General features: G+C 41.9%; 1 protein-coding gene across 2 annotated transcripts in view; it reads right to left on the reverse strand.

Moving 5' to 3' along the window:
- Positions 1-10,921: 10,921 nt before the first annotated feature.
- Positions 10,922-26,362, reverse strand: part of VWDE (von Willebrand factor D and EGF domains) — a 67,052-nt gene continuing 51,611 nt past the window's right edge. Inside the window, exons 21-31 of one of the 2 annotated variants that reach the window (XM_024101353.3) lie at positions 20,745-21,416; positions 20,291-20,386; positions 20,111-20,206; positions 18,775-18,870; positions 17,321-17,416; positions 16,845-16,940; positions 15,483-15,578; positions 15,288-15,383; positions 13,253-13,348; positions 12,542-12,645; positions 10,922-11,778 (exon numbers count right to left, since the gene is read on the reverse strand). In XM_024101353.3, coding sequence (XP_023957121.2) covers positions 11,758-11,778; positions 12,542-12,645; positions 13,253-13,348; positions 15,288-15,383; positions 15,483-15,578; positions 16,845-16,940; positions 17,321-17,416; positions 18,775-18,870; positions 20,111-20,206; positions 20,291-20,386; positions 20,745-21,416 — 1,565 coding nt within the window. In that variant the 3' untranslated portion in view covers positions 10,922-11,757. The remainder of the gene's footprint in view (positions 11,779-12,541; positions 12,646-13,252; positions 13,349-15,287; positions 15,384-15,482; positions 15,579-16,844; positions 16,941-17,320; positions 17,417-18,774; positions 18,871-20,110; positions 20,207-20,290; positions 20,387-20,744; positions 21,417-26,362) is intronic. The other variant, XM_024101352.3, reaches the window with a different exon arrangement.

Raw genomic sequence — 26,362 nt, forward strand, 5'->3', positions numbered from 1 at the left:
ATTAATTAATTATTAATTGTACTTAAGTGCTTTTCTGAATCGGGGCCTAAGGACTCAATTCTAGAGTTCTGCAAATAATCGATTTTTCACTTTGCTGGCTGATCTAAAAAAATCAGGGGAAAAATTGTTTGGGGTCAAACAAAAGATTTCAGTTTTGAGGGGTTTTATTTAAACTTACAATTGAAGTAAATTTTGAATAAAAAATCAAAAATGTAATTTTTGACACTGTCAAAATGGTTGGGTTTTTTTTCAATTTTTGTTGTTGTTGTCGTTGTAGACTGAAACAATTTGGCAAATTCCATATCCATTTGCAAAATGTTTTGGTCGACTCAAATCTGCATTTTTTCAGTGAAAAAACCTTTAGATCAAAAAAATTTGACCCATCGCTACTGTATCCCGTCATCTTTTCTCACACTAAGTAGTTCCTTACTCTACTCTGCTAAATGTAAGGGCAGCAGAATCAGATACTATGCTAATACACATATGAACATTTAAAAAATTGGTAGAAATTCCGTTAATATTTAAGCAATATATTTAATCTCAATTTGAATAATAATATCTTGTAGCGAAAGAGCCCATTGTAAAGCTTAAGAAAATCAAACAGAAATAAATGCTAATCATTAATTACTGATGAGACTAAATATTCAGTCTGTCAGCTTCCTCAGATTTGTGCTACAATGAGAAAGTGGGCTATTTAACGCTAATTATCTGCTGGATTTGTTCAGTGCCTGTGGTGGTCTTTTGCAGTAAGTTGTAAAGGAGGGTGTCAGACTGGTGGGGAATGCATCTCTGCCAATGGGGCAGTGTAGTGTCTTTGTGCTTCTGGTTGGACAGGCTCAAGATGCCAGGAGGGTAAGTGCCCAGATTTATGTTTCATTTGCACCTGAGGTAACTCAAGTGCTAACAGTGCCTGAGGACTGTAAACGTGCCCAGATGGCAGCCTAATTAGAGATCTGTGGGAATGAAATCTTTTGCCAGACATGTGACTGCAGTCTGATCAGACTGATTATGATTGGCTGAATGTGTAAGAAGTAGTTGGGAGCAGCCTCGTATGCTGTAAAAGCCATTTAATTTGAAGAAACAGACTTTCTCCTGGTTAAAATGGCACCATTACTTTTCTATTAGGATGATAAAATGGAATTGGATTATACACCAGTATACAGTGACTGCAAGAATAATGGAAATGTTCTGAATGAGCTTGAGGTATAACTGCAAAGCCAATAAAAACATTTAAAAAGGAGTAACGGGCTGATAATTATGCAAATGACAGTGCTACAGTTAAAGTGAAGGAGCTGCTCTATAGCTGGTGACATTAATTCAAAGCGAAGTGCCATCAGATTACTTTGAGCTACAGTGTCAGAGGTCCATTAAGGATTGTGTGACTGATCACAGGATGGGTTGCTCATAGAACTTTTAAGTGAACGGTAGCTACAGGAATGCATTTAGATTATTCTCTTTTAAAGCTTTAAATATATAAGCCAAAACCTCAACTGAGGGAAAACTGCCATAGCACTGTTGTGGACCTACAATGATTTATACCACTGGAAGATCTGACCCTCAATCCTCAATATTTTATATCCCACATCAGGTTACTAGTATCTTAGTTCTATTGATGCCACCATTTATGATGTCTGAGGGAGGAAAGCCCTTCTTTCCTTCTTTGTTTTTCTTATGCTCTTAATTAATCCAATATATTTAATGTAGCAAGGAACGTCTTCTTTTTTTAATCCATTCTTCCTTTCCAGAAATTTTCCTCAGAGGTGTTGGAATGATGGAGCTTATGTGTCTCCTGGAATCTGCAGCTGTCCAGCTGGATGGGTTGGTGGAGCATGGCATTTAAGTAAAATACTCTGCTATTTCTTTTTTCAGTATTTTATGTATTTGTTTGAACTACTGTTTTAGTATTCAGAGCATCGATGCCTGACAAAGCCACAAATTAATGACCCCGTCCTAGTCTGTCAGGGCTACCTTTGCGTAGTGGTGCCCCCAGATACCTAAACAAGGTGGAAAATACATGGCTTGTGTGTTTGGTAAAGGGCTATAGAGCCTTTCACCTCTAAGTCACTAGTTCAAATCCAAGTTTTGGTTGGTAGTCACCAAAAATTATTATCTAATATCTTTTGTGGTCTCAGATCAGTTCCTAGTCAACAAGTTTCCACATCACAAAGAAACCCACCATTGGTGCTCGTTGGCAGTGTCATTAGAGAGGCCAAGGACTTAATGGACATGGGAAATGACACATCCTTTTACACTAGAGGTGTTTGCTCCTGCAGTTTGACAGGTTATTGTTGCGGGGCATCCTGTGTTCCTCTTGATCCAAGGGTAAATAAAGGACTGCAGTAAGTAGGGCTGTTAGTCCAATACCTTTCCCAAGCACTTATGCCCAGATCCTCAAAGGTATTTAAGCATCTAGCTCCCAAAGACACCTAGACCTTTGAGGATCTGGGCCCTACCCCCTGTTGATCCACAGTAAGAGCCTTTCACCTTTCCAAACAGTGATTCATGTAAGGAGAGAAGGTTCATAAGATTTTAATCAACTCACAGCTGCCCCATATGCTCTGTAACAACATTGCTCTGAGAGACAGTCACCAGGAGATACTATCTTTGGAGAATAAATGGTGCAGACTTCCTTCCTGCTGGCTCAGAGACCGAGAGAATTGCTCACTAGAGATTGTCCTTGAACTCAGTCTCCTGTGTGGTAGCACTCAGTGCTACCCTTTGAGTCTCTGGATTAATCCTCTGGGTTAATCCTTTTGAAATGAAGACCCAGTGAAAAGAACTGTTTATGAAATCCCAGAGTCATATGGGCCCTGGATTCCAAGCACGGCAGAAACACGAATGCAGCTGATATTGTCTAGGAGACCTAACAAATAAATGCTGTAATCTACTCATTTATAGGAGGGACACCACCAATCAGATCCCTGATGAAACAGCTTATCCCTTGTTCTATCTAATGCAGGCAGACAGAGATACAGAGGTTGCCCTGAGGTTAAAGGGCAGATGTGGGGCATTTTGTGGAGATATTACAAAATGCCTGGTGCCAAAGATTTCAGTTAGTTACAGTCTTGTGGAATAGACAGTGATAGAAAGGATCAAACGCTTCACATTCTGTTGATATTTTTGAGACTGCATCAGTTGTGGGGCTAGTGATCATTTCAGGCACAGTAGCCACCAAACCACTGTCACTTTGAACTTCACTTTTGGGGCTTGTGCCAACAGCAAATTTCAACACCGCCACCTGGGCTGATTTAGCTGGCACATTGCGGAGGGGGATGGGGGTGGGGCCAGGGCCCTGTCTGTTCACTGACGCTCCCTGCCCACTTGCTCTTGGAGGCATGCAGGAAATAGCACCTGCTTACTCCAGTATGCCCAGAGCCAAAGTCCAGGTAGCCCTTGAGCTATAACAGGAATTCTTGTTCTCCTTATATCCCCATGCAGGCATACAGCTCAAGTCACAATCCAGCCATACAGGGAGAACTGGAGTTAAGTTTTATATTTTCTCTCCTCATAAGATGGAGAAGACAGAAAAGGGGAATGGAGTGTGAGTGAAATTAGACACAACATGACTGGATCCCAGTGAGGAGCATGAGCCTAGAATTCAAAGACAGTCATTGCTTACAGTACTTCCATTATGCTTTTATTGATATTGTCCCAGTACTGTCACTAGGGAACAATTCTGCTACTACAATGAGCCGTGCAAGAAAAATTAAACTGTGTTGTATGGTAGATGTACCATATATCTAGTGTATCATTTCAGCTGTTTGTAAACTGCCTTGTCAACATGGAGGGAAATGTGTAGTGCCAAATATGTGCAGATATCGTTTGCTATACTCTGGTCTACAGTGTACAAAGACAAGAAACAAATGAGCCATCTTCCTCTGGAGATGAGTAGTGTTGCCTTAATGAGTATGGATGAGAGGGAGGAGATTTTTTTAAAAAAACCAAACCCTAATTGGTCTTAAATAGCATTTTGTTCCCAGTATTTTAAGGAAAAGCTCTTCTGTATGAAAGTATTTTTAAAATACTCCAGACAAAGCAAATGAATATGTATCCAAGTACTTTTGTGTGCTTTATAAGTAGAATAATTTTGTCAGTGGGTACAATTGATGTTGAAGTCAATATTTCCTTTTGAATAAAGCATTTACTTGCCTTTTTTTCTTATTTATTTCTCTTTGATTACCATAAATAGAAGTATTGTCGCTCATGAATAAGCTTCCTACATTAATAGCTGATAATAATAAACATTTGTGTTTTTAAAACCTTTTGTTCATCTTTATGTTCAAAAGTACATTGTAGCTGGAATGATGCTTACCTTTAATGAGATCATCCTGCCACAAGGGGGCACTCTTTTCTATGGTAGGAATAATTTATAGAAGACGGAGTGCTCCGCTATAGCAGTGGTCTTCTGTCAACAGAATGGATATCACAGTAGGAAATAGTGGAAGGAGGTTGCACTTCTTTAGGAACAGCAGCAAGCTGTAACGCATGTTGTTGATGTGTTGCTCATTCACTGAGCATTGCTTTGTGTGATTAGCAATAAAAATAAAATAATTAGGATCATGATCAGTCATAGTTTAATGTCTATTTTTATAGGGTCGGGATCTACAATCACCTTCCTAAAGTTTAGTTTTGATAATATGCGAAGCCTCAGTCTAGCCATCTTACATGCTTACATAGCCTCCATTACCATAACACCTGAACTCTTCACAGTCCTTAGTATATTTATTCTCACAACACCCCTATGAAGTAAGGAAGTGCTGTTATCCCCATTTTGGCACACAGGAAGTCAGTGACAGAGTAGGAAACTGAATCCAAGTCTCCCAAGTCCCAGTCTAGCACCCTATCCACTGGACAATCCTTCCTCTCTGAAGAATGCTCCCCTGTGATAGCATTAAGGGTGGAGGTGTCAGCGAAGCCATTGAAGAGAGAAGCTACTGAGGCTACAGCACGAGGACAGAGAGCAGCACCAGCATTCCACTAAAACAAGTCAAAGCTAGTCAAAATTTTGGCCAAAATGTTTCACATTTTTTAAAGAACTATTTTCACCATTTTCCAAGCAGCTCTTCCAGAGAGCATGAGTAGGGAAGAGGTGTCCAACGAGAGACATTGGCTCTATGTAGGATGAATTCAAATGAGACTTTGGGTTTGGTCCTATCAACCTATGGAAGTGCTTATATGTAATCCTGAGCCACCTAGAGCATGCTTCGACTTTGACAGATATAGGGTGGCTGGAGTGAAGGAAGCATTTCTCATGCTTTCAGTTGCCACCAAGCTTTGTCCAGAGGCAGACAAAAAGCAGGGGAGCTCTCTCATTTGCTGTCTGCCCCCAGGGATTGGGCTGAGCACACTTTCAGAGCTCTCACATTCTGAGAAAAGGGGCAAATGAAGGACGTTGATATAATATATGTGGGACATTTAGTGTGTCTGTTACAATTTGCCTTCTGTAGACTGTATCTTGGAGTGGCGAGAGTTCCCCATCTCTGCCACCAGGGCCTCTCTCTTGTGGTCAACTGCAGCAGCCTTCTACTGAGGAGAGATGCACATCATGTGCTGTCTCTTGGGGACTTTACTCATGGTGTTTCTTGGGCTGCAGGGAGGAAGAGAGAGAGAAAGGGACAGAGCGTGACTGCAAAAAGGGGTGCTGGCCTTGCCTAGCTAATCCCCTGAACAACCAGGAGGAGACGCTCCTAGCAGTGAGCATAGGTACCAACTTTCCCCAGCGCTGGGTGGGTGCTCGTGTTTCCCCGCCCCCAGCCTCGCCCCGACTCCACCCTTTCCCCTGCTCCTGCCCTGCCCCCATTCCAAAGTCCCCGCCCCAACTCCGCCCCCTCCCTGCCCCTATTGGACCCCTTCCCCAAATCTCGGCCCTGGCCCCGCCTCTTCCCCAAGTGCGCCATATTCCCCCTCCTCCCCCTCCCTCCCAGCCATGCAAAACAGCTGTTTTGCGGCGCAAGTGCTGGGAGCTAAGGGGAAAAAGTGCACTCAGGGGAGGAGGTGGAGGCGGAGCGGAGCTGGAGGTGAGCTGGGCGGGAGGACAGGGAGCTGCCAGTGGGTGCTGAGGCCCCACCAATTTTTCCCCGTGGGTACTCCAGCCCCGGAGCACTCACAGAGTCGGTGTCTATAGCAGTGAGTAGACAGCCACATATGTGACTCACTAGTTTGAAATGATTAAAAGTTAGGCAAACAGTAATGCGGATGCAAAAGGACTTCACTTCTAATATTGTCAGACCCCAAAAGTATACAGGCAGAGAAAATTCACATAACCAAATTCACAAAGAACTTAGAAAAGCAGCAAGCAATCAATGGACAAGGCACAGCTGTGACTACTAAGTTTTCAAGAAAGAAATCTAAGGAATTTATCTATATTTATATTTATGTAGATGGAAGGAATTATATTTTAAGTATTTGCCACTGGAATAAGGTTTATTTAAAGTAAGAAATAAAATATGCTGAACTACAATAAAACATTAGAATATTTTTGGAGTTGTCGTTCAAACTGATGGAAGCCTTCCAGACCTACAATACTGAATACAAAACATAATTAGAATATCCTTCAGCTGTTTCAGGGCCACGTCTAAAAGAACTATGACTTAGGCCCTTTAACATCATGGAACATTTTAGCAAATGATGTGTGATGGGTTTATTTTTAGCTTGACAGCAAAGTTTTTTGCTAAAACATAAGTGATTATTTTTTAAAATATAGCTGGGATGTAGCACCATCTACTGACTAAAGTGACTTCTACTCTTTCTGGGATTTTGAATTAAATGAATTATTATTTAATAGTTATATTAGAGTAACAACCAGGTCCAGCCAAACTTATAGTAAAAGATAGGATGATCCCCAAAATGTTTCTGATTATTACACTATGCTACTCAGAGACGACAGTGCCCAATTTTTGTTGTTCATTGGAAAATTTAATACATCTACCATTTCCAGTGTATAGATTTCTGGAGATGGATCTATCTTCATGTTCCCAACTGTGGAAAGACACTTATGTACATGGTCCAACACTTTTATCATTTTCGGCAACAAAAATTCTGTGGGGCAGGTTGGCAGCATCACCTACATATATTATGGTCTGCTACACCTGTTTTATATAGATGCTCCATGTCCAGTACAATTTGTTGTTTAAGAGCTTGTTCTGGAAAAATTGTAGAGATATTGAGCAGGCTGTATTTTTTATTTTTTGCCATACTTTTTGCTATTTTTTCTGCCAATTAGATACTTCACTTCCTACTTATTTTCCCCCTCCAGTGTCAGTGGGTACAACAAAGAATTAAGCCACTTGTTTTGTATTACCTGTAAAGTTTCCTTTAACATGAAACTTCTTAATAGAATTTTTTTTCCATGTACTGCCTAACTACTGGTATGTATTTGATTGCAGTAACTGAAAGAATGTGCCAGATGATACTAATTACGTAAGAAATAGAAAGAATCTAATTGGCCAGAAATAAAATCTTCTGTCCAATATATTTGATATTGTGTCCACCCACATTAATAATTTTTACTGTGAACTGAAACTGGATTTTCTCAAACGGGGCTGAATAATGAACTTGAAAAAGCCAAGCTGGTGAGTATCTTAAGTTGTCATGATATACTCCTGGTTGTAGTGATTGCAGACTCTTGAGAAAAAAAGAATCCTTTAATGTGCCAAATGGAGCTGTTAAATCACTTTCTATGTTGAGCTATGGTTGTATGTATCACCTCTGTGAAGCAGGTCATTTTACAAGTGGCACATGTGAAAAGCTAGGTAATAGACGTACAAATCTAGGAGACCTATTGCTTTCCTTCATGAGCTCCTTAGAGTTTTGTGTGAAAAGGGTGACTTTTTTCCTCCAGAAAATATTCAAAATATTCTTTCCAAGATAGCAGAAGTTTTCATAGCTAATTTGCCTGTTAAATACAAGAGTTCTGGTTCTGTACTCATCTCTGTAGTTTCAATCTGACTAAATAGGGAACTGGAATCTGCTGTCAGAGTCCAATATCTTGCGGTTCAAAGTGTTTTCAGTACATAAGAAAACCATGTTAAGTAAGTTAGCAGAGACAGTAGGATTAATTAATTCTAGGCCCCTTTGTCTGTACTCCTGTCCTTTCTGAAGCTCTCAATTTTTTGATCCAAAGTCCTTTGAAATAAATGGAAAGCCACCCCCTGAAGTTAGTGGGTTGTGGGGGCTAAGGGCCATAGTGAGCTATTTTACAGGAAAGACTACAATCTTCAGCAAGCGCAGCCACTGACAGTCACTGGAAGATCTATAGTTGTGCCAAATTCTCCTTCACTCCAAGACAGATCATGTTTGTAGGAGGCTCTGCAGCACACTAAAATAAAGATCTGTATGTCCTTATTTCAGATTATATTATGGAACCTTTGGACCACTCCTTCAACCCCTCTGACATAAACCCTTTGTGCTAGTTCTTTATATTCACTTGCTTCCTCATTAACACCTTATTAAACTGCATGTCTGTATCATCAGATCATTGCACTGTAGCTTTTAATTCAATTTCTCGTGTATCCTTCACAAGTATAAAACTACCCAGCCTGCTGCATTGAGATTTCATATCAAAGCAATCTATTCACTCAGTGCATGAATAATTTCTCCAATTTCTATTAATATTAAAGGGAGTCATGACTTAAATAATATCAATGGGAAAATATACTTTTCTGAAATAGTATTTTTTAAATTTTTAAATCAAGGCAACCTGTGAAAATAAATTTACAGCCTTATAACAAAGTAGGAATACATGTACACAAAGACACTTACAATAAACAAATGTTATTTAATGTACATGATTTACAATCTGGTAGAAAACAACAACCCATCCCACCATTACAATGCAATTTTGAAAAGTCTTCCTTTATGTACACACTAATGATTTTTTCCTTTGTAAGACGCATAGCAATCCTCAGGTATTATGTGGGAAGGAGGCTGAGCTCTGAGAATGCCAGCTTATTTTACAAAAGAGACTGAACAGGGCTATGTAGGAGAACAAGAATCTACACCGAGAGCTGCTGAACAGCTATAGGGTACGTGACCACTCTAACCTGGGAGTCGACATCCTGTGACAGCAGCCCACAAAATGGCAAAATCCTACCAGTTCCAAACTGGACACTGGGAAAGAGCAGACCATTCAAATTGGGCATCCCTCAGCAGAATCTGAGGTCATGAAACTTGTAAACATATAATTAAACACTGAAAACTGCATTGCCTCTCCTAGCTAAGGTGAGATATGCATCATTCAGCAGAAAGCAACAGAGGGTCCTGTGGCACCTTTAAGACTAACAGAAGTATTGGAGCATTTAGTCTTAAAGGTGCCATAGGACCCTCTGTTGCTTTTTACAGATTCAGACTAACACGGCTACCCCTCTGATACTCATCATTCAGCAGTACTCTGCTGGCTGCCCAAGGGACTAAAATGGCTTTTCACTCTTTGCTGGTGGGGACACAATGTCTAGAACAGCACATGCAGGTTAGAATCTAACCCTGAAAACTCTCTGACTGTGGTGGCGGCAGCTGCTCACAATTGCCTGGAATTCTAGGTAGCGGTAGTGGCCTCCAGTATTATTCCTACTTACCATTTGTAATCTACTGCTCTCAATGGATACCAGTGCTTTCTATTATTTAAACAGAGCATGAGGCGTGCACAATGTGCTTTGCCTCACCACCCCATACTCTGATCCACTCACTGCACTCTTCACCATTTCCACCCTTTCAAGGCCTAGTACTGAAGACTCCCTGGAGAAAAACATTGTCACACCCGCAGGATTTACAGAGCTAGAACACTATCCCCTTGAAAGATTTTAGGAACCATATATTCCCCACCCTCTCAAATCCCCACTATATGTGAGGTGGGAGGAGGAACTAGAGGAACAACACAGAACAGGAGTAATCCTACAACTGGCTCCTTAGTTTAGTCCCAAAGCACCAACAAACAAACAAACTGAAGATAGCAATCTAAAACTCTGGCTGATGAATGCAGAGTTCAGCCATCCATTAAACCAGCACCATTCTGGATTTGATTTTTGATTAGACACATTCCCTTGCCTGCATAATTGACATCTGGTTTATTTTAACCCAGCTACTCCCTACAGGCTACACAGTACAACACAAACCAAGGTAGATCACAGACAAGCCAAATGGAAGAAAATAGTCCAGCTTCCCTCAACCCTCCGATGCAGATGACACTCCACTGCAGAAACAAAATCAGAAGACCAAAAAGAATCCAGTGTTCGACAGCTCTCCAGAGGGAGAGCTTGCTGACTTCCTAGAGGGTCTAACGGTGCAGTTCCTCAGCATGATGCTGAAATCCTCCAGATTTATTGCTCTTAGAAATGTCAGTTTCCACAAACTAATGCCAAAGACACTCTAGAATCCAAACTCTTTTCCATTATCAATACAATAGATTTCACATAGACTGTCTCCAGACTCTCACTCTCTGCTAGTAACACGCTGGGAAGACTCTTCAGCCTATGAGTATGCTGATATCGAAACCACCTCATGTCCCATTGTCCTGGTCTGGCCACCGGTTCATATAGGGACAGATCAGGGCCTTCACAAGGGAAAGGACTGGAAACTTTTCTTTTTGAAGGAAAACTGACAGTCATTTTTAGATCCTTCAAATTAGCAGAGGAGAGCCTGCAGTCATAGGCTATGCAGAGGCCAGCACTGGGACTGGACACTAGGTGTGGAACAAATGAATAAAGTCAGAAATAACTTGATGTGGATTATAGCCATGTACGCGAGATAGATACATAAATGTTTCCACATGGAGAGCCATCAATTCTTAAATTAAACTCTGTAAAAATGTTTATTTGTGATTTTTTTTTTAAGATGATCATGGCTCTTTAGTTACAGTCCTTGTTTCCTAAAAGGGCTGATAGATAACTTATATCTATAAATTATAGATAACCTGAGGAAAATTGCTGAGTTGAGAAGATTCTTTTACTTTAATATATAGTATTTTCACTTATCATTAACTTTTAAAAACATTTCTCTGAAAAGCCCATTGTTTATGTTTATGGCAATTACATTCTCTCATAGATATTTTGAAATGATGACCATGCACAGAGGCATAGGTGCAGTCAGATGTAAGCACTGAACTGTTTCAACCTCCCCTAACATAACAGTTTCACATTAAATATAATTAGAAATGGATGTTGAGTTCATCAATATTCTCGAGACACTATTGCATGTGTGAATAATGCAATAGGAACCTAAACCCTTTTTCACCTGTTGATTACAGGCAGGGGATTCTTAAACCAACAGAACTTGCTCTTTAAAATCAGTATGTGAAAACAAAATGCTATATTTCAGGACCTGATCCTGTCAGGTGATGCCTTCCTGCTGCTAGGAGATGTTTAGATTAGGTCCCAAGGAAGGACATTCACTACAAATCACTGCTCCAATGACTACTTCTCCAGATATTAGCTGACCAGGGATCTGGTGTTTGTATCATCTTCAATACCTAAAAGTCCAATAGAGAGTCAGAGGCTGTGGTTTCTGAGTGTGAGGTAGCAATAAAATGAGGCTTTACAACAGATTATTACATTTCTGCTCTTAGTATGTTATTGTTCTACCACTGTTTAAAAATTAATGTCCTTGGCTTTAAAATCATAATGAATACTTTAAAGGCATGCTTCAGGATATCACTCCCTTTGTTTAAATAAACTTCATTCCTTATTGCCTTCAAAGCCTCTTTCTAGTTTCATGTGCCTCTTAGTCCATACAGCATGGTTTTGTAATCCATGTACTTGATTTTCTTCAACCATGATGTCTCTGTACCTTGGGAAAAATAAAAGATTTTAGTGTACTCAGAAATTGGTGGCTACTCAGAACACTCTGTGCTTTCATCATAAACTTTAACAAGCAGTTTCCAATGAATATTTGCCTTCCCAAGCCACTCAGAAATGGAATATTGAATACTGATCCATAAAGCTTGTTTAGTTTTTTGAAAAATAAGCTACCTTCCCAAAAATAGAGAGAAGGATACTTGGAAGCAAATAATCTTTGCAATGGTATATACTGTATTGTTGGTATTGAATAGAAAACCTTTATTACTCAGACCAAATAATCTATTTACACAATCTATACAAAATTTAATAATAGATGAAACCTTTCAAGATGTCCATAAAGTGGATCTTTGTATCAAATTTGTTTATGGGCACTGAATTTTTTATAATCAGGTACTGATATATTAATTAAGCTCCCTTCAAAAATTTGCATTACAGGCATTAAAATCCAACAAAATAACTATACTTCACACAAATAGAGCTTTACATTTTCAAAAAGTTGTATGAATTCTCACATCAACTGATAAATGCTTTGGCCCATCCCTAGTAATTAGCTAACAACTCCCACCCCAAATTAGATTCTTTGGTGAAAAGGGAACCTGGATTTGAATTACCAATCTTTTTAGTTTTGAAAAACAAAATGTGGCTTTCAAACAAGTTACAAAACAAGTTTTTGTGAAACCAAAACCACAGCAGTTTTTCCATTTCTTTTGCCCCCGTTCCTTTATTATATTGTGTACTCATAATGTAATTACCTGTAGTTTCTTTGCACAGATGACTCCAGTATAACCAGGACGACAAGAGCACACATTAGGCAGCACACACCTACCACCAAAGAGACATTTCTGACTGCACACAGCTGAAATATGCAAAGGTATATGGCTTTAATCTCAAAAACAAGGTAACTGCTTTGTAAAGAAAATGGCCACAATACTGGGTTATGCCATGACCTCTGTGTATGCACTCTGCTGACAGACAGGGGCCATAAGCCCAATAGATCTCTTCACTGAGGAATACACCCAGTGTAAGGGGGATTCCATGGTGCTATAGGGCCAGCAGAATGGCCCAATGTGACCTCCCTTCACAGCCCTCATGGTAGATACATACTTGGGGCATAACTGAGAGAGGGAAGGGGGCATGGCTGGGGCTTGGCCAGAGCACACTGTGATCTGACTGTTCAGAGCTATTGCTATGGCCCCTAAGGGTTGTTGCAGCAGTGTGTGGAGCAGATCACCAAGGACTGCAATGCTCCCCGGCCACCTCCAGCTACTGTTGGGCTGCAAAATGGTACACAGCCACCTCTAGGCTTCATCCCACTTCTGCGTCAACACTGGGGCGAAAATGCAAAATCAAATGAAGACAGAGTCAAGGGTCTGATGTATGTCTGTACACTTAACAGTCTTTAACTTTGTTGAAGCAACATCAATGTCTTTTTTTTTAAGAGTTAAAAATCATATCAGACTTACGTGTTTGACACTGAACCCCTTCCCACTGTGGAAGGCAATGACACATGCTTGGTCCGATACATTCTCCGCCATTCTTACATTTCTGAAGACAAATAGCTTCATCCCCCCCCCCCCAAAAAATATGTTAAATTATTGCACTCCAATACTGCCCATAATGTGTGGAGTGCTGACCTCCCCCCCCCCACACACACACATCCCGGAAGACGCCAGCTCATCCCTGAGAAGCTCACAATCTAAGGCTATGTCTACACTATGAGCTAAAGGTGTCATTCCCCTGCTTGTGTACACATCCTCGTGCTAGTTTTTATTGAGCTCGCGCGAGTATAAATAGCAGTGAAGCCTCAGTAGCACTGTTAGTGGCAGTGGAGACATGACTGAGCTGTGCTGAGTACAAACTAGCATGAAATTGGTGGGTATGTACTTGGCATAGGTCAGCCATATCTCCGCTGCTGCTAAAACTACTACTGAGGCTAGACTGATACTTGCACTCGTGTTAGCTCAATGAGAACTAGTGCGAGGTGTGTACACAAACAGGGGAATCACACCCTTAGTTCATAGTAAAGGTGTAGCCTAAGAAGACAAGCAGTATAGAGAGGGCAGGGAAAAGGAATATAGTCAAAGCACATACCATTTTTAACATATATGGTATTTAATGGTTATAAAATAGTATACACTTTAAAAATAAAAGAACACTCCACATCACCAATATGCAGCTGCTTTCAACCTGTCCCTTACCAGATGGCCAAATTCTAGTAGGCACCCTGGAAGATGGGGGTTTTGAAGAAGAAATTCAGTGGCTTTATGGATCAGTTCAAGAAGGGTGTTCTATACATAAGAGCCAGCAGGGGGGAAGGTGCAAAGACCATTATGAGGGAAGTAGATAAGTGGACAATCAATTCTGGCATCATTGACAGAGAAGGAGTAATGCACTGAGAGATAAAATCTCAAGGTTTTCAAATGTACAAGAGGTTACAGAATTTGAGCCCAACTTCAAAAAACTTTAACAAAGCTTGCCAGGGCTTTATGTAAGCACAAGGGGCAATGTGATAGAGTCAAAAACATATAAGGAGAGAGAAGCAGAGCAATGAACAGCCTGGAAGGTGAAGACAAGTTCAACAAGCTTGAAATTTGGGGCGGGAGGAACAACACAGCCAAGGGATCTGAAGAGGTGATCAGGTGGTCAGAACAAGGAGCAATGAGGATTCTCTTAGCTGCAATTTGAATTAACTAGAAGTGGGACAAGGTGAGTGCCAGGTAAGCCACAGAAGAACAGGTTACAGTTGTAAAGATTTGAGATACTTAGGGTTTAGACAGGAGTTTTAGCTGTGTGGACAAAAAGAAAATGTCAGGGTTTTTTTAAGAGATGCTTTGCCCAATACAAAAGAACTTTTAAACTAAATTCCCTGCTGACTTGACCCCGTTAAAGTCAAAAGGGTTGTGTAGGTGTAATAGAGGCTGAATTTGTCCTGATATTTTTAAGAGCAGAAAATATTAAGAGAATTAATGTATACATGGAAGTACAAATATGTGTTTAATGATGTGTGTTTCTGAAAGAAAAGATATTTAGGGCTGGATTTTGCTTTCATATCAATGTAATTCCTATTGATTTAAATGAAGTTCCTCCTGATTTACTCTGCTGTCAATGAAATCAGGATTAGGGCCAGAACTGGAACTCTCTGAAAAGGCTCTTACAGACATACTTTGGGTGTAAGCACTGGAAACATGGGGCTTTTAATGTCGACAATAATTGAAATAGAAGAAAAAAACATTACATGCTACTCTCAAACAGAAAGTATGTCCTGTTTTCATGGTTTAAACTGAAACCTCCATGGCTTTGGCTCAGTAGTACAGATATCACATCCTGCATTTTGATGTGGGTCTGTAGTCAGAGGAAAAAGTGTCCCATCCCCCGACTCCACCCCACAAGCTGTTTGGTACTATCTTCATGTCTTTTGCTGGACAAAACTGTCAGTTACATTATTTAGCCAAATATTTTCTTTAATACATTTTAGCATGTTAGTTATAAGATACTTACGTGTATTACATCGTTTTCCTCTCCACCCTGAGGGGCAAGAGCAAATGTTTGGCCCCACACATCTGCCTCCATTCATGCACATTGGGTCACAGATACCTTAAATTAAATATCATTTACTGATTAGTACAAATAATGAACCTGAGAGCATTTCACCAATTGCTTCTGAATCCTGGACGCATTTTGATGTTGTCTTACTTTTTTCACATCTTCTGCCAGTGTACCCATCAGGACAGGTGCACACATTATTTCTCATGCAGTGGCCACCATTCTTACAGGGAGGGTAGCAAACAGCTAAAAGATACAAATGTGAGAATAAGGCATAACTTCAAGCATTGTATACTATAGGAAGGAATAGCTTTTTCTCCTTCTTATATTGCATACTATCCTAACAAAATAGATTGTAACCACTGTTAAGATGCACATCTATTAGGAATCTTTCTAGGATATTTATATTTAGCAAAGTCCTGCCTGTCTGGCAGGAGCCATATTGACATGGAGCAGTGCCTATTCTGTAGCAGATACAGGACCCATTCTACAAGCACAGGGTAGGATGGCTCAGGGCTCGCAGCTGCACTGCAGGATGCTATACACGCTAGTATCCCTGATAGCCAAGGCGACGATTTTGTCATGAAGGTTGTGGAAGTCAAGGAATCTGTGACTTCCAAAGATGTCCATGACTTCAGCCCGCAGCGGCAGGGAGCTGCAGGGTCCCGCTGCTGTCCACCGTGGCTGGGAGCTGCAGGGTACCCGCTGCCCGCGGTGGTGGGGGCCCCCCGAGGTCTGAGCCAACTTGTGTGACAGAGGACCCCACAGCTCCTGGTTGCCACGGGCCAGGGAGACCCCACAGCTCCCGGCTCCTGTGGGCAGCAGGGTGACCCCAGAGCTCCTGGCCACCGCAGGCAGCAGGGGGCTCAAGCCACCATAGGAGGGGTGAACTCGTAGCTCCTGGCTTGCCCCCCCTTCACCCTCCCCGCAGTTCCCAGCCGCCTTGGGCAGCAGGGACCCTGCAGCTCTGTGACGCAGGTGGAGGGGGACCCTGGACTTCTGAGTCCCAACAGGTGGTGGGGCCCGCCAGAGCTCCCAGCCGGCCCCCACAGCTGCCCAGAGCTGCCCATTTTGTCACTGATATTTTTAGTAAAAGTCAGGGACAAGTCACAGGCTTCTGTGAATTTTTCTTTATTGCCCGTGATCTGTCCGGACTTCTAATAAAAATATCCATGACAAAATCTTAGCCTTACTGATAGCAGTGTGCAGGCTAGCTAGCTAAGGGCCCAGTCATACCCCACAGCCAACAGTCCTTTGTACAATTGTGACTGGCTTTTGTATGGGTGCAAAGGCGCAGGGCAAGCAAAGTTCCATGCATCCTCCCTCCTTGGACATTCACACAAGGGGCCAGCCACAATCTGGCCAGTATAAACAATGAAATGTTAAGGAAATCTCTGTCTTTCCCCTATGTTACTTTACTGAGAGTTTTTAAAATCCTGAAAGTGTCCTTTTAGAGGGAGACATTTTCCTCAGTGTCTTCCCAAAAAAGAAAAGTAAGAGAAAAATTATTACCATTCTGACACTGGGCACCAAAGAATCCATTTGGACAGAGGCAAACATTTGGCTTAGTACAGGAGCCACCATTGAGGCATACGGGGTCACACATCGCTGCAGAACAGCAGAAGGAAAAACAAAGCAATGAAAGCCACACAGAACTGCATCGCCACATATGGGTGATGAAATAGCTTGCTTTTACTGCAAGTACAGGGTGTTAATGATTAATGTGATTACAATGAATCTAAAAGACAGCAGGTGAAAGAACTGAAATGCCATTCCCTGCAAAGTTCCGCAGGCTGTGCTAAGAAATGAACTAACGGTTGGAGGCACATGGGGTCGCTAGGATTCCACAGCAGTAGCAGCAGCTCCTGCCCCCTGCTTGAGCCAAATGGTTCAGAAGGTTGAGCAATGGGAATCCCTTCTGCTTCTGGTAGGCCCCCGAGTGTGGAACTTTTGCAAAGCAGTTCCCTTTGGAGAATAACCAATTTTACCTGTATTGCATGTAGGTCCATACCAGCCAGCTTTACACTGGCAGACATCTGGAGTGAGACATTCACCACCATTTTCACAGTGTCTGTTGCAAACCACTATAATCCAGAAAATCAGAAAAAAAAAACCATAAGCTGAGAAAACAGTACAAAAGAGCTTGTTATAATTTTATGTCTGTGAGAAACCTCATTGATTTCTCAGTTCTTCCCCAGATATGAGCATGTATATTGTATTGATACTAATGGGAGTTACACACCAATCCATCACTTGTGGCTTCATTTAAGCTGAATCCTGTCTCAATGCCATATAGGAGTTTGACACCAGATTGGAAGATGTCAAAAAAAGTCCCACTCTGAACAGATGCTCCTGGCCTAGATTTGTCTAATAATCACCTTTCTAAGTACATGCTTAGAAAAAGGAAGGTTCAAGACTGAGCAACAAATGGTACAACAACATCAAGTGATGGTTTCCTGAATAAATGCTAACTTCAAGATACTTCACTACGGTCTCTTTTCTTCCTTTTCATTTCTCAGAGTTCAGACTTAAACTCTCTAGAGACCTGATACTTCTGGGAAGGAGGAGCCTTTTAGGAGTAGTCATGGCTGCAGAGCACACAAGTCAGCGCTTCAAGACACAGTTCCTTCTTCTGGGATCTTATAATCCCCCAAGAGCAGTAATTATGAACATGGCAATTGAAAACCAAAAGGATCAACAGACCTGAGGATTCCAAGAGCAACAAAGAGAGGAATTTACCTAGTCCACAGGCAAATTCGTTGGCGTGTTGAGGTGGGCGATAGCCCAGTAGAATTTCTGATTTCTAAGCACGGACATTTCAGTGAGTAACGACTTGTGTGCAAATTAACCAAAATTCTGGTTCGAACACTTGGAGCATCTAAGGCCAGATATAACTAATGTGAAACACAGTATCTCACTTGGGACTAAACTGTTCAAACTGGCCAGCTGTAATACCCAACAAAGGTCTCCATTTTGCATTCCAGGTCAGAGGATCAGTCCATTAATGTGCTGTTATGCTCAGTGATCTTACACACCACTGACCTAGCATTTACTACTATCAACCTCAGAATGAGGACCATCCCAACAGCTAAAGGAAGGGTCATGTTAGGAATCTAGAAACAGTAACCAGATGCCAAAAATTACACTCGTTCTGGATAATGTCCTAACCTCAACTCTAAATCCATCTCCCTGAGCAACTAATCATAATAATAATACATTATTTAGCACATATATACATTTTCAAAGTGCTGTACAAACATTATTTAATTGATGCTAGTAAGCCCCAGTTCTAGTAGCCTTCAAACAGTCATCTTGGATTTTACTATTTGCTAACAGCAGATACAGTGCATCAGAAATGTAAAGCATTGTTCGTTTTAATAAATCCCAGTGCAGGGGAATAAAAGTTACTGTATTCTTGATTTCTACATTTTCGTTTGCTTACTTGTTTCACACCTGGGTCCCACAAAACCATAAGGGCAAGTGCAGAGATTTCTGGCCAAGCATGTGCCTCCATGTTGACACAGTGGGTTACAATGTGCTGTAGATACAGAATTATGTTGTTCAAGAAGTCAGCTCTAAAAATATCTATTAAAATTGGTTATCTTTTAGTGATAACTAAAGGTAACATTTGTATCAGCAAAAAGAACTGGAAATAAACTGAAGACCCGTTGATGAAATAATGACAATGGAGTACCTCCTTCTTTCCACAGTGATGAAGTGCAGAAAAGGCCAAATTCTGCCTGATGAGCACATGCAGGTTGTTATGGGCCAAATCTGCTGCAAGTATGAGTGGGCACAGCTCCACTGAAATCAATAGAGGTACACCTGTGCATGTCAGCAATTAACTTGGCCCACTGTCTTCAATGGGAGCCATCTGTGCGACTGAGGGCACAGGGACTGGTCGTCATTTTATCAAAAATTACTAATTGTGCATAGTGGGGAGAGTGACAGGCCTGAGAACCACGTCCAATTTCAAATGAAAATATTAACCCTGGTTTCTGCACTTGGCACTCTGTACACAGATGGGTGTACAAACGCCCACCATCAATTTTTAGTTTGCTAATTCGTATATTTTAAGGACATGAGAGAATGGGGTTTAATCTTTATGCATGTGTGTATATATGTATGTGTAGATATAATATAGCATCCAAATGTACTGATGTCATAAATAAAAATGAAAACCAAAATTCTTTTGGCCTTTACAGCTCACTAAATTTAGGAACATCTCACCACATACAATCTTCGTGGAGATTTCAATATTATGAAAGATACTTTAATGATACAGTTTATACATACATTTTATTATGACATGATAAAAGTCTTCAAATATGTAAAAGGTTGTTAAAAAGAGGAGGGTGATCAATTGTTCTCCTTAACCACCGAGGACAGGACAAGAAGTTAATGGGCTTAGACTGCAGCTGGAGATTTAGGTTACACATTAGGAAAAATTTCCTAACTGTCAGGGTAGTGCAACACTCAAACAAATTACCTAGGGAGACTGGAATCTCCCTCAGGTTTTTCAGAACAGGTTAGACAAACACCTGTCAGGGGATAATACTTAATCCTGCCTCAGTGCAGGGGACTGAACTAGATTACCTATCAAGGTCCATTCCAGTCCTACGTTTCTATGATTTCATTTCTATGATAGTTCTAGGAATTGTGTAAACCAACAGACATCCCTCCCCCTGTCAGGATGAATACTCACAGTAGTGACAGTCAATCAGGGCACAACTTTTTTGGACTCTATGATTATAATTTTAAGGAGACAGCCCAATTACCTTCCTCACAGGTTGATCCACTGTATCCTGGGGGACATTCACAGACATTGGGCTTCGTGCATTTGCCATGGTTTTTACAGTCAGGTTGACATACAGCTGTGCAAAATCAACACATGATTTTTAGATACTTTCATTAGCACATACTAGTTAGATGGGGTAAATTCAATGTACTATACTCACCACTCTGACAGTTATAACCAGAGTAGCCACGTTTGCATTTGCAAATATTGGGTGCCACGCACTCCATGTTTTTACCACATGCATGCCTACATATTGCTGCAAGACAATAAGAGAAATAAGAGAAATAAGAGCAGAGGAATAAGGAAAATGACAGCAGCACTTTATCATAATGAAGTCTTGCCTAACATGATTATTTATAAACACGTCGCATTGAATCAGCTAAGACCCTTGACATTAAGCATGGAAGCTAATGGACACTGAACAAACATTTTTTTTAAAAATGCATTCATACAACTGAACGTCTTGGTGTGAAATTCAAGCTGTATCATTTTTAATAGTGAAATAATGGACAATTTAAAGCTATTTTCTTTCCAGCCATTATACAGTAACAATACCTTTTTTTAAAATTACAAAAATGTCATTGGAAAACATTTAGTATAATTATCAGCAATACCTCTGCAAGAGACACCATCTCCATAATAACCATAAGGACAACGACCGCATTTGAAACTTCCATCATGGCTTGGTTCACAGAGAACTCCAGGAAAACAAGGTAAATCAGCACAAGTTAATGCCTTAGGCACTGCTGTTGCATCTGATTCCATATCTGTGCCAGGCACTTTTGGTGGGTCAGTGATTGCAACAAAACCAGACCGTAAAAGACTATCCTTATGCTTGACCGATGGGTGTTGAACTTTGTGACTATTTCCTCCTTTTAATACTCTGCTCATTATGGAGGGTATGTTCATTTTGCTGCTAAGCAATGTGTCCTTGCTAGTCTCTAAAGGATTGTAGGCCTCAGATTGTGTCATTGTTGTCTTATCGTGTAATACTGGACTGTTCCTAAAAGATGGCGTTGTTATAGTGTTTACAGCAGAGCTTACTCCTATGTTATCTAGCTGGTTACTGATGGCAGTGAAGGTATGGCCAATGTATCTGGTACTCGCAGACTGGTCAAAAGTCGTTATTTGAGAATTAATTCGCTTCCACGGTGTGTTTGTTTTCACTGTGGAGGTTGAGGGGGTGCTGCTGGCTCTTTGCACAGAAATAAAACTTTCGACAACATCTGTAGGACTCGGAGTAAAGCTTGTGGCATTAGGAACTCTCTCAATGGACTGTTGATAACCTACAAAACATCACAGAAGAAAAAAGGTACAGAAATATTACAAGACATTTTGTGTGGGGATCTTCAGATCTGATAAAATATATCCTGTGCCTCATGAACCCTTCATCCACACTTGCTAGGCCAGAATAGATACACTCAATAGAATTTAAGCCCTAAGAATGGCCCCTAAGCAGCCAGGATCAACAAAGCACAATGTCCTCGCCCTCCCCGACATGGCCTCTCTGCTGGGAAGGTTAGAATAGAACAGCTCTGGCATACAACCAGGGATTCCTCCCACACAAACACAAACACACCAGGGCAATGAGCAGCTGTTCTGTTAGGACGGATTACCAACCTCTTTGTATTGCTGGGGACTGAGTATCTGGACCAGAGAGTTTAGTTTAAGATAAAGTGATTGCCTGCTATAATAACACTGCACATATATGTCAAGCTAACCCAAGTCCAGAGTTTAAAAAGCCACATACAGTTATTACTTTGAAATAGCATAAGCCGTAGGAAATGGTTGCCTGTAATACTCATAAAAATGCCCATATAATTTAAAAGGCATCATATAGTTTAATGAAAAAAGTGCTATGAAATAAGAGTTGTTTCACATTATTAAAATCCAAAGATTAATGATGTCTATATTTTTGCTTGTTATTCAACTATGTTATTACATTATTCCAACTGGTCTGCACCACAAAGATTTTGTTGTTATTGTTCCAAGTTATTTGATATGTTTGCAATATAAAACACTACCTCCACACACCAGTTTAAGCTTTTAATCCATCAGAAACTTTAACACACAAAAACAAAAACAAATATTTCAGCAAGTCCTATTACAAAGCTACCAAGCTGAATATGAATATCAACTTCAGTGAAGCAAAGTCCTGCGTAAGACTGCTGCACTGGGCAACACAGCATGGGGAGTAGGTGAGCAGCTCTCAGTGGTGAAAGAACAGGTTAAGGACTATTTAGAAAAGCTGGACATGCACAAGTCCATGGGTCCAGATCTAATGCATCCGAGGGTGCTGAGGGAGTTAGCTGATGTGATTGCAGAGCCATTGGCCATTATCTTTGAAAATTCGTGGCAATCGGGGGAGGTCCCAGGCGATTGGAAAAAGGCAAATATAGTGCCCATATTTTAAAAAGGGAAGAAAGAGAACCCGGGGAACTACAGACCAGTCAGCCTCACTTCAGTCCCGGAAAAATCATGGAGTAGGTCCTCAAAGACTCTATTTTGAAGCACTTGGAGGAGAGGAAGGTGATCAGGAACAGTTAACATGGATTCACCAAGGGCAAGTCATGACTGACCAACCTGATTGCCTTCTATGATGAGATAACTGGCTCTGTGAATATGGGGAAAGTGGTGGATGTGATATATCTTGACTTTAGCAAAGCTTTTGATACGGTCTCCCACAGTATTCTTGCCAGCAAGTTAAAGACGTATGGGCTGGATGAATGGACTATAAGGTGGATAGAAAGCTGGCTAGATTGTTGGGCTCAATGAGTAGTGATCAACGGCTCGATGTCTAGTTGGCAGCCGGTATCAACCGGAGTGCCCCAGGAGTCGGTCCTGGGGCTGGTTTTCTTCAACATCTTTATTAATGATCTGGATGATGGGATTAATTGTACCCTCACCAAGTTCACAGATGACACTAAGCTGGAGGGGGGGAAGGTAGATATGATGGAGGGTAGGGATAGGGTCCAGAGTGAACTAGACAAATTGGAGGATTCGGCCAAAAGAAATCTGATGAGGTTCAACAAGGACAAGTGCAGAGTTCTTCACTTAGGAAGGAAGAATTCCATACACTGCTACAGGCTGGGGACCAACTGGCTAAGCAGAAGTTCTGCAGAAAAGGACATGGGGATTACAGCAGACAAGAAGCTGGATACAAGTCAGCAGTGTGACCTTGTTGCCAAGAAGGCCAATGGCATAGTGGGCTGTATTAGTAGGAGCATTGGCAGCAGATCAAGGGAAGTGATTATTCCCCTCTATTCGGCACTGGTGAGGCCACACCTGGAGTATTGCATCCAGTTTTGGTCCCCCCACTACAGAAGGGATGTGGACATATTGGAGAGAGTCCAGCGGAGGACAATGAAAATGATTAAGGGGTTGGGGCACATAACTTACAAGGAGAGGCTGAGGGAATTGGGGTTATTTAGTCTGCAGAAGAGAAGAGTGAGGGGGGATTTGATAGTAGCCTTCAATTACCTGAAGGGGGGTTCCAAAGAGGATGGAGCTCGGCTGTTCTCAATGGTGGAAGATGACAGAACAAGAAGCAATGGTCTCAAGTTGCAGTGGGGGAGGTCTAGGTTGGATATTAGGAAACACTATTTCACTAGGAGGGTGGTGAAGCACTGGAATGGGTTCCTAGGGCGGTGGTGGAGTCTCCGTCCTTAGAGGTTTTTAAGGCCTGGTTTGATTTAGTTGGTGTTGGTCCTGCTTTGAGCAGGGGATCGGACTAGATGACCTCCTGAGGTCTCTTCCAACCATAATATTCTATGATTCTATGTTTATCAACAAGGTTTATATCTGGGAAGTAGAGTTGCCACCATATCTTTAGCTTGCATGTCTTGATATAATATTCATTACTGATTCTCTGCACCAAGACTGATTATTGGCAAGCATACGGTACATTGGTGTTTTATAATAGACCGCTGTACTAGATAATTCCATCTGATTTAAATTTTTTGCATATTCCAATTTTTCTCTTTTCCTTGTTTTTCTATACAGTGGTAAATGTTTATTAGGTCCAAATGGGCATTAGATAGGTTCCTAGCTAGGCTCACTCAGGGTATGTCTACACTGCAATAAAACATCCGGGGATGGCCCGTGTCCGCTGGCTGAGGCTCATGGGGCTCAGGCTGTGTGGTTATAATATTTCAGTGTAGACATTCGGGCTTGGGCGGGAGGGTCCCAAAGCAGAGGCTCCAGCCTGAGCCCAAATGTCTACACTGCAATTTCATAGCCCTGCTGCCAGAGCCCTGCAAGCCTGAGTCAGCTGATGTGGGCTAGCCGCTGGTGTTTTATTGCGATGCAGATATACCCTAAGGGTTTCAGCAGAGTATCATCTGCTGGCTGTGAACTCTCAAAGCCTTTCAATTAACTGAGATTTCAGTTAGTTAAAATTGTCTTGATTAAACATTAAGTAGACTAAGAAAATCATTTTAAGGTATTACAAGCTGAAGGATTTGTTCATGGATTTAAATAATATAGCCTGGGATGCAGTGTGTGTACGTGTGTAAAATGTATCGTCACAGAGTTCTGAAAACAGTTTCTAGTAATTGAATATTTGAATTTTTCATAATACAAATGGAGTTAAAGGGCCAGATCCTGAGTCTCTCTGAGCTTCTCCTAGTCCCCTGGCCACCTTCTGTTAGTCCGTCTTGTCCTTCAAAGGTCAGAGATGGCATAAAAGGGGTGGAAGTGAGTACAGCCAGAGCACCAAACTGAGCTGGCAAAATGGCTTGTATGGGGCCTTTGCAGATGCCACAGCAGTCCTACTGCAGCAGCTCTACCTTACTGTAGTGGGGCGGCTGCCCCACTCCCTGAGATTATGGGCTGCGGCAGGCCAGCGCAGACGCACAGCCAATCAGAGAAGGGCTTACTGGGAGCCAATCAGGGCCCAGGTTGGAGACAGCCAATCAAGGCCAGGCTCAGCCCTATAAAAGCCTGCTCAGGGAGAGAGCAGTCAGTCTGTCCCAGGCCTTTGAGAGGGGCAGGTCTATCTCCAAGCTGGGAGACTAGCACCGTGGACAGCGCAGAGCTGGCCAGGCTCGGGGAGCTCTAGCCTGAGGCCTGCCAGGCTGCAGGCCCTGAGTGGAAGGGCCTAGCGGGTGCAAGGGGCCATAGGGGAAGCAGCCCAGGGAAGCGGACAGATGAGAGGACAGTAGGAGGACAGTGAGGCTGCTGCCAGAGGGTCCCTGAGTTGGGACCCAGAGTAGAGGGCGGGCCTGGGTCCCCCCACTACCCCCTTGCAGTACATCTAGCCATTGGCCGTAGGGAGCGGCCAGTACAGACCACGCCAGATCCCTGATGGGAGGGATTAGACTTTGGGGGTGTGTGGTTGACTACGGTGGCTGGACAAGGAGACTGCTGATTGACCCCCCTTCCCCCCGGAAGGGGGTGTGGAAAGACAGAGGGGCACTGCCGGAGGGCAGTGGTCCTGAAGGGGACACCGTGAGTTGGTGAGCAACGAGGGCTCAGACATGCCAACCGAGGGCGAGACAACGGTTGGGACACCACTAGGAGGGGGCGCGCCACTGAACTGAGCTAATTCCTGGAACAACCAGTAGGAGGTGCCACGGTGGTGAGTCCCAACCCCGTTACAATTACACTGGTGGCTGAACTGGCCCCAGGTACTCTCCGGGAGCAGGGAAGTAACACTCAGCCAGACCTAAGGATCTGGCCCTAATTCTTCTAGAATACTACTAGATGGCCTTTTGCAAGGGGAAATTTTCCGGCAATAGCATGCTAAAGTAATTATTATATCTCCTGTGGCTGAAAAACAAGCTATTTGCAGTTGAGGAAGAATTATCTGGTTTTGGTTACACCAGTAAGGGCGCATATCTCTTTCCCCACTAACATTTTAGAGGATTAATGGGAAAAGATGTGGAAAGGAAATTTCCTGAGAATGTAGCTTGACAAGGCACAGAGTTGAAATGCCAAGTATAAAAGTTAAAGGAGTTCTGGAGGTTAGAATTTAGAGTTCATTTGCAATACTCCTCACCCATGTATTTAGTTTAAGAATTAAAATGGCACTCAGTATAATGCCATAAACCACTGTCTGTTTCACACAACAGATGTCCCCTCCCTATTCGCATTTTATCTATTTTATAGCACTAGGCAGGCACACAGACAAAATACAACATGTACACTATCCCTCATTACAGAACCAATCAGGTGACTTTGCTATCTTAAGTGATGTTTTGATATTGACATTTTAGATCAGGAATAAGAATGC

The sequence above is a fragment of the Chrysemys picta genome, chromosome 2, assembly GCF_011386835.1.
Source record: "Chrysemys picta bellii isolate R12L10 chromosome 2, ASM1138683v2, whole genome shotgun sequence".
Classification (NCBI taxonomy): Eukaryota; Metazoa; Chordata; order Testudines; family Emydidae; genus Chrysemys; species Chrysemys picta.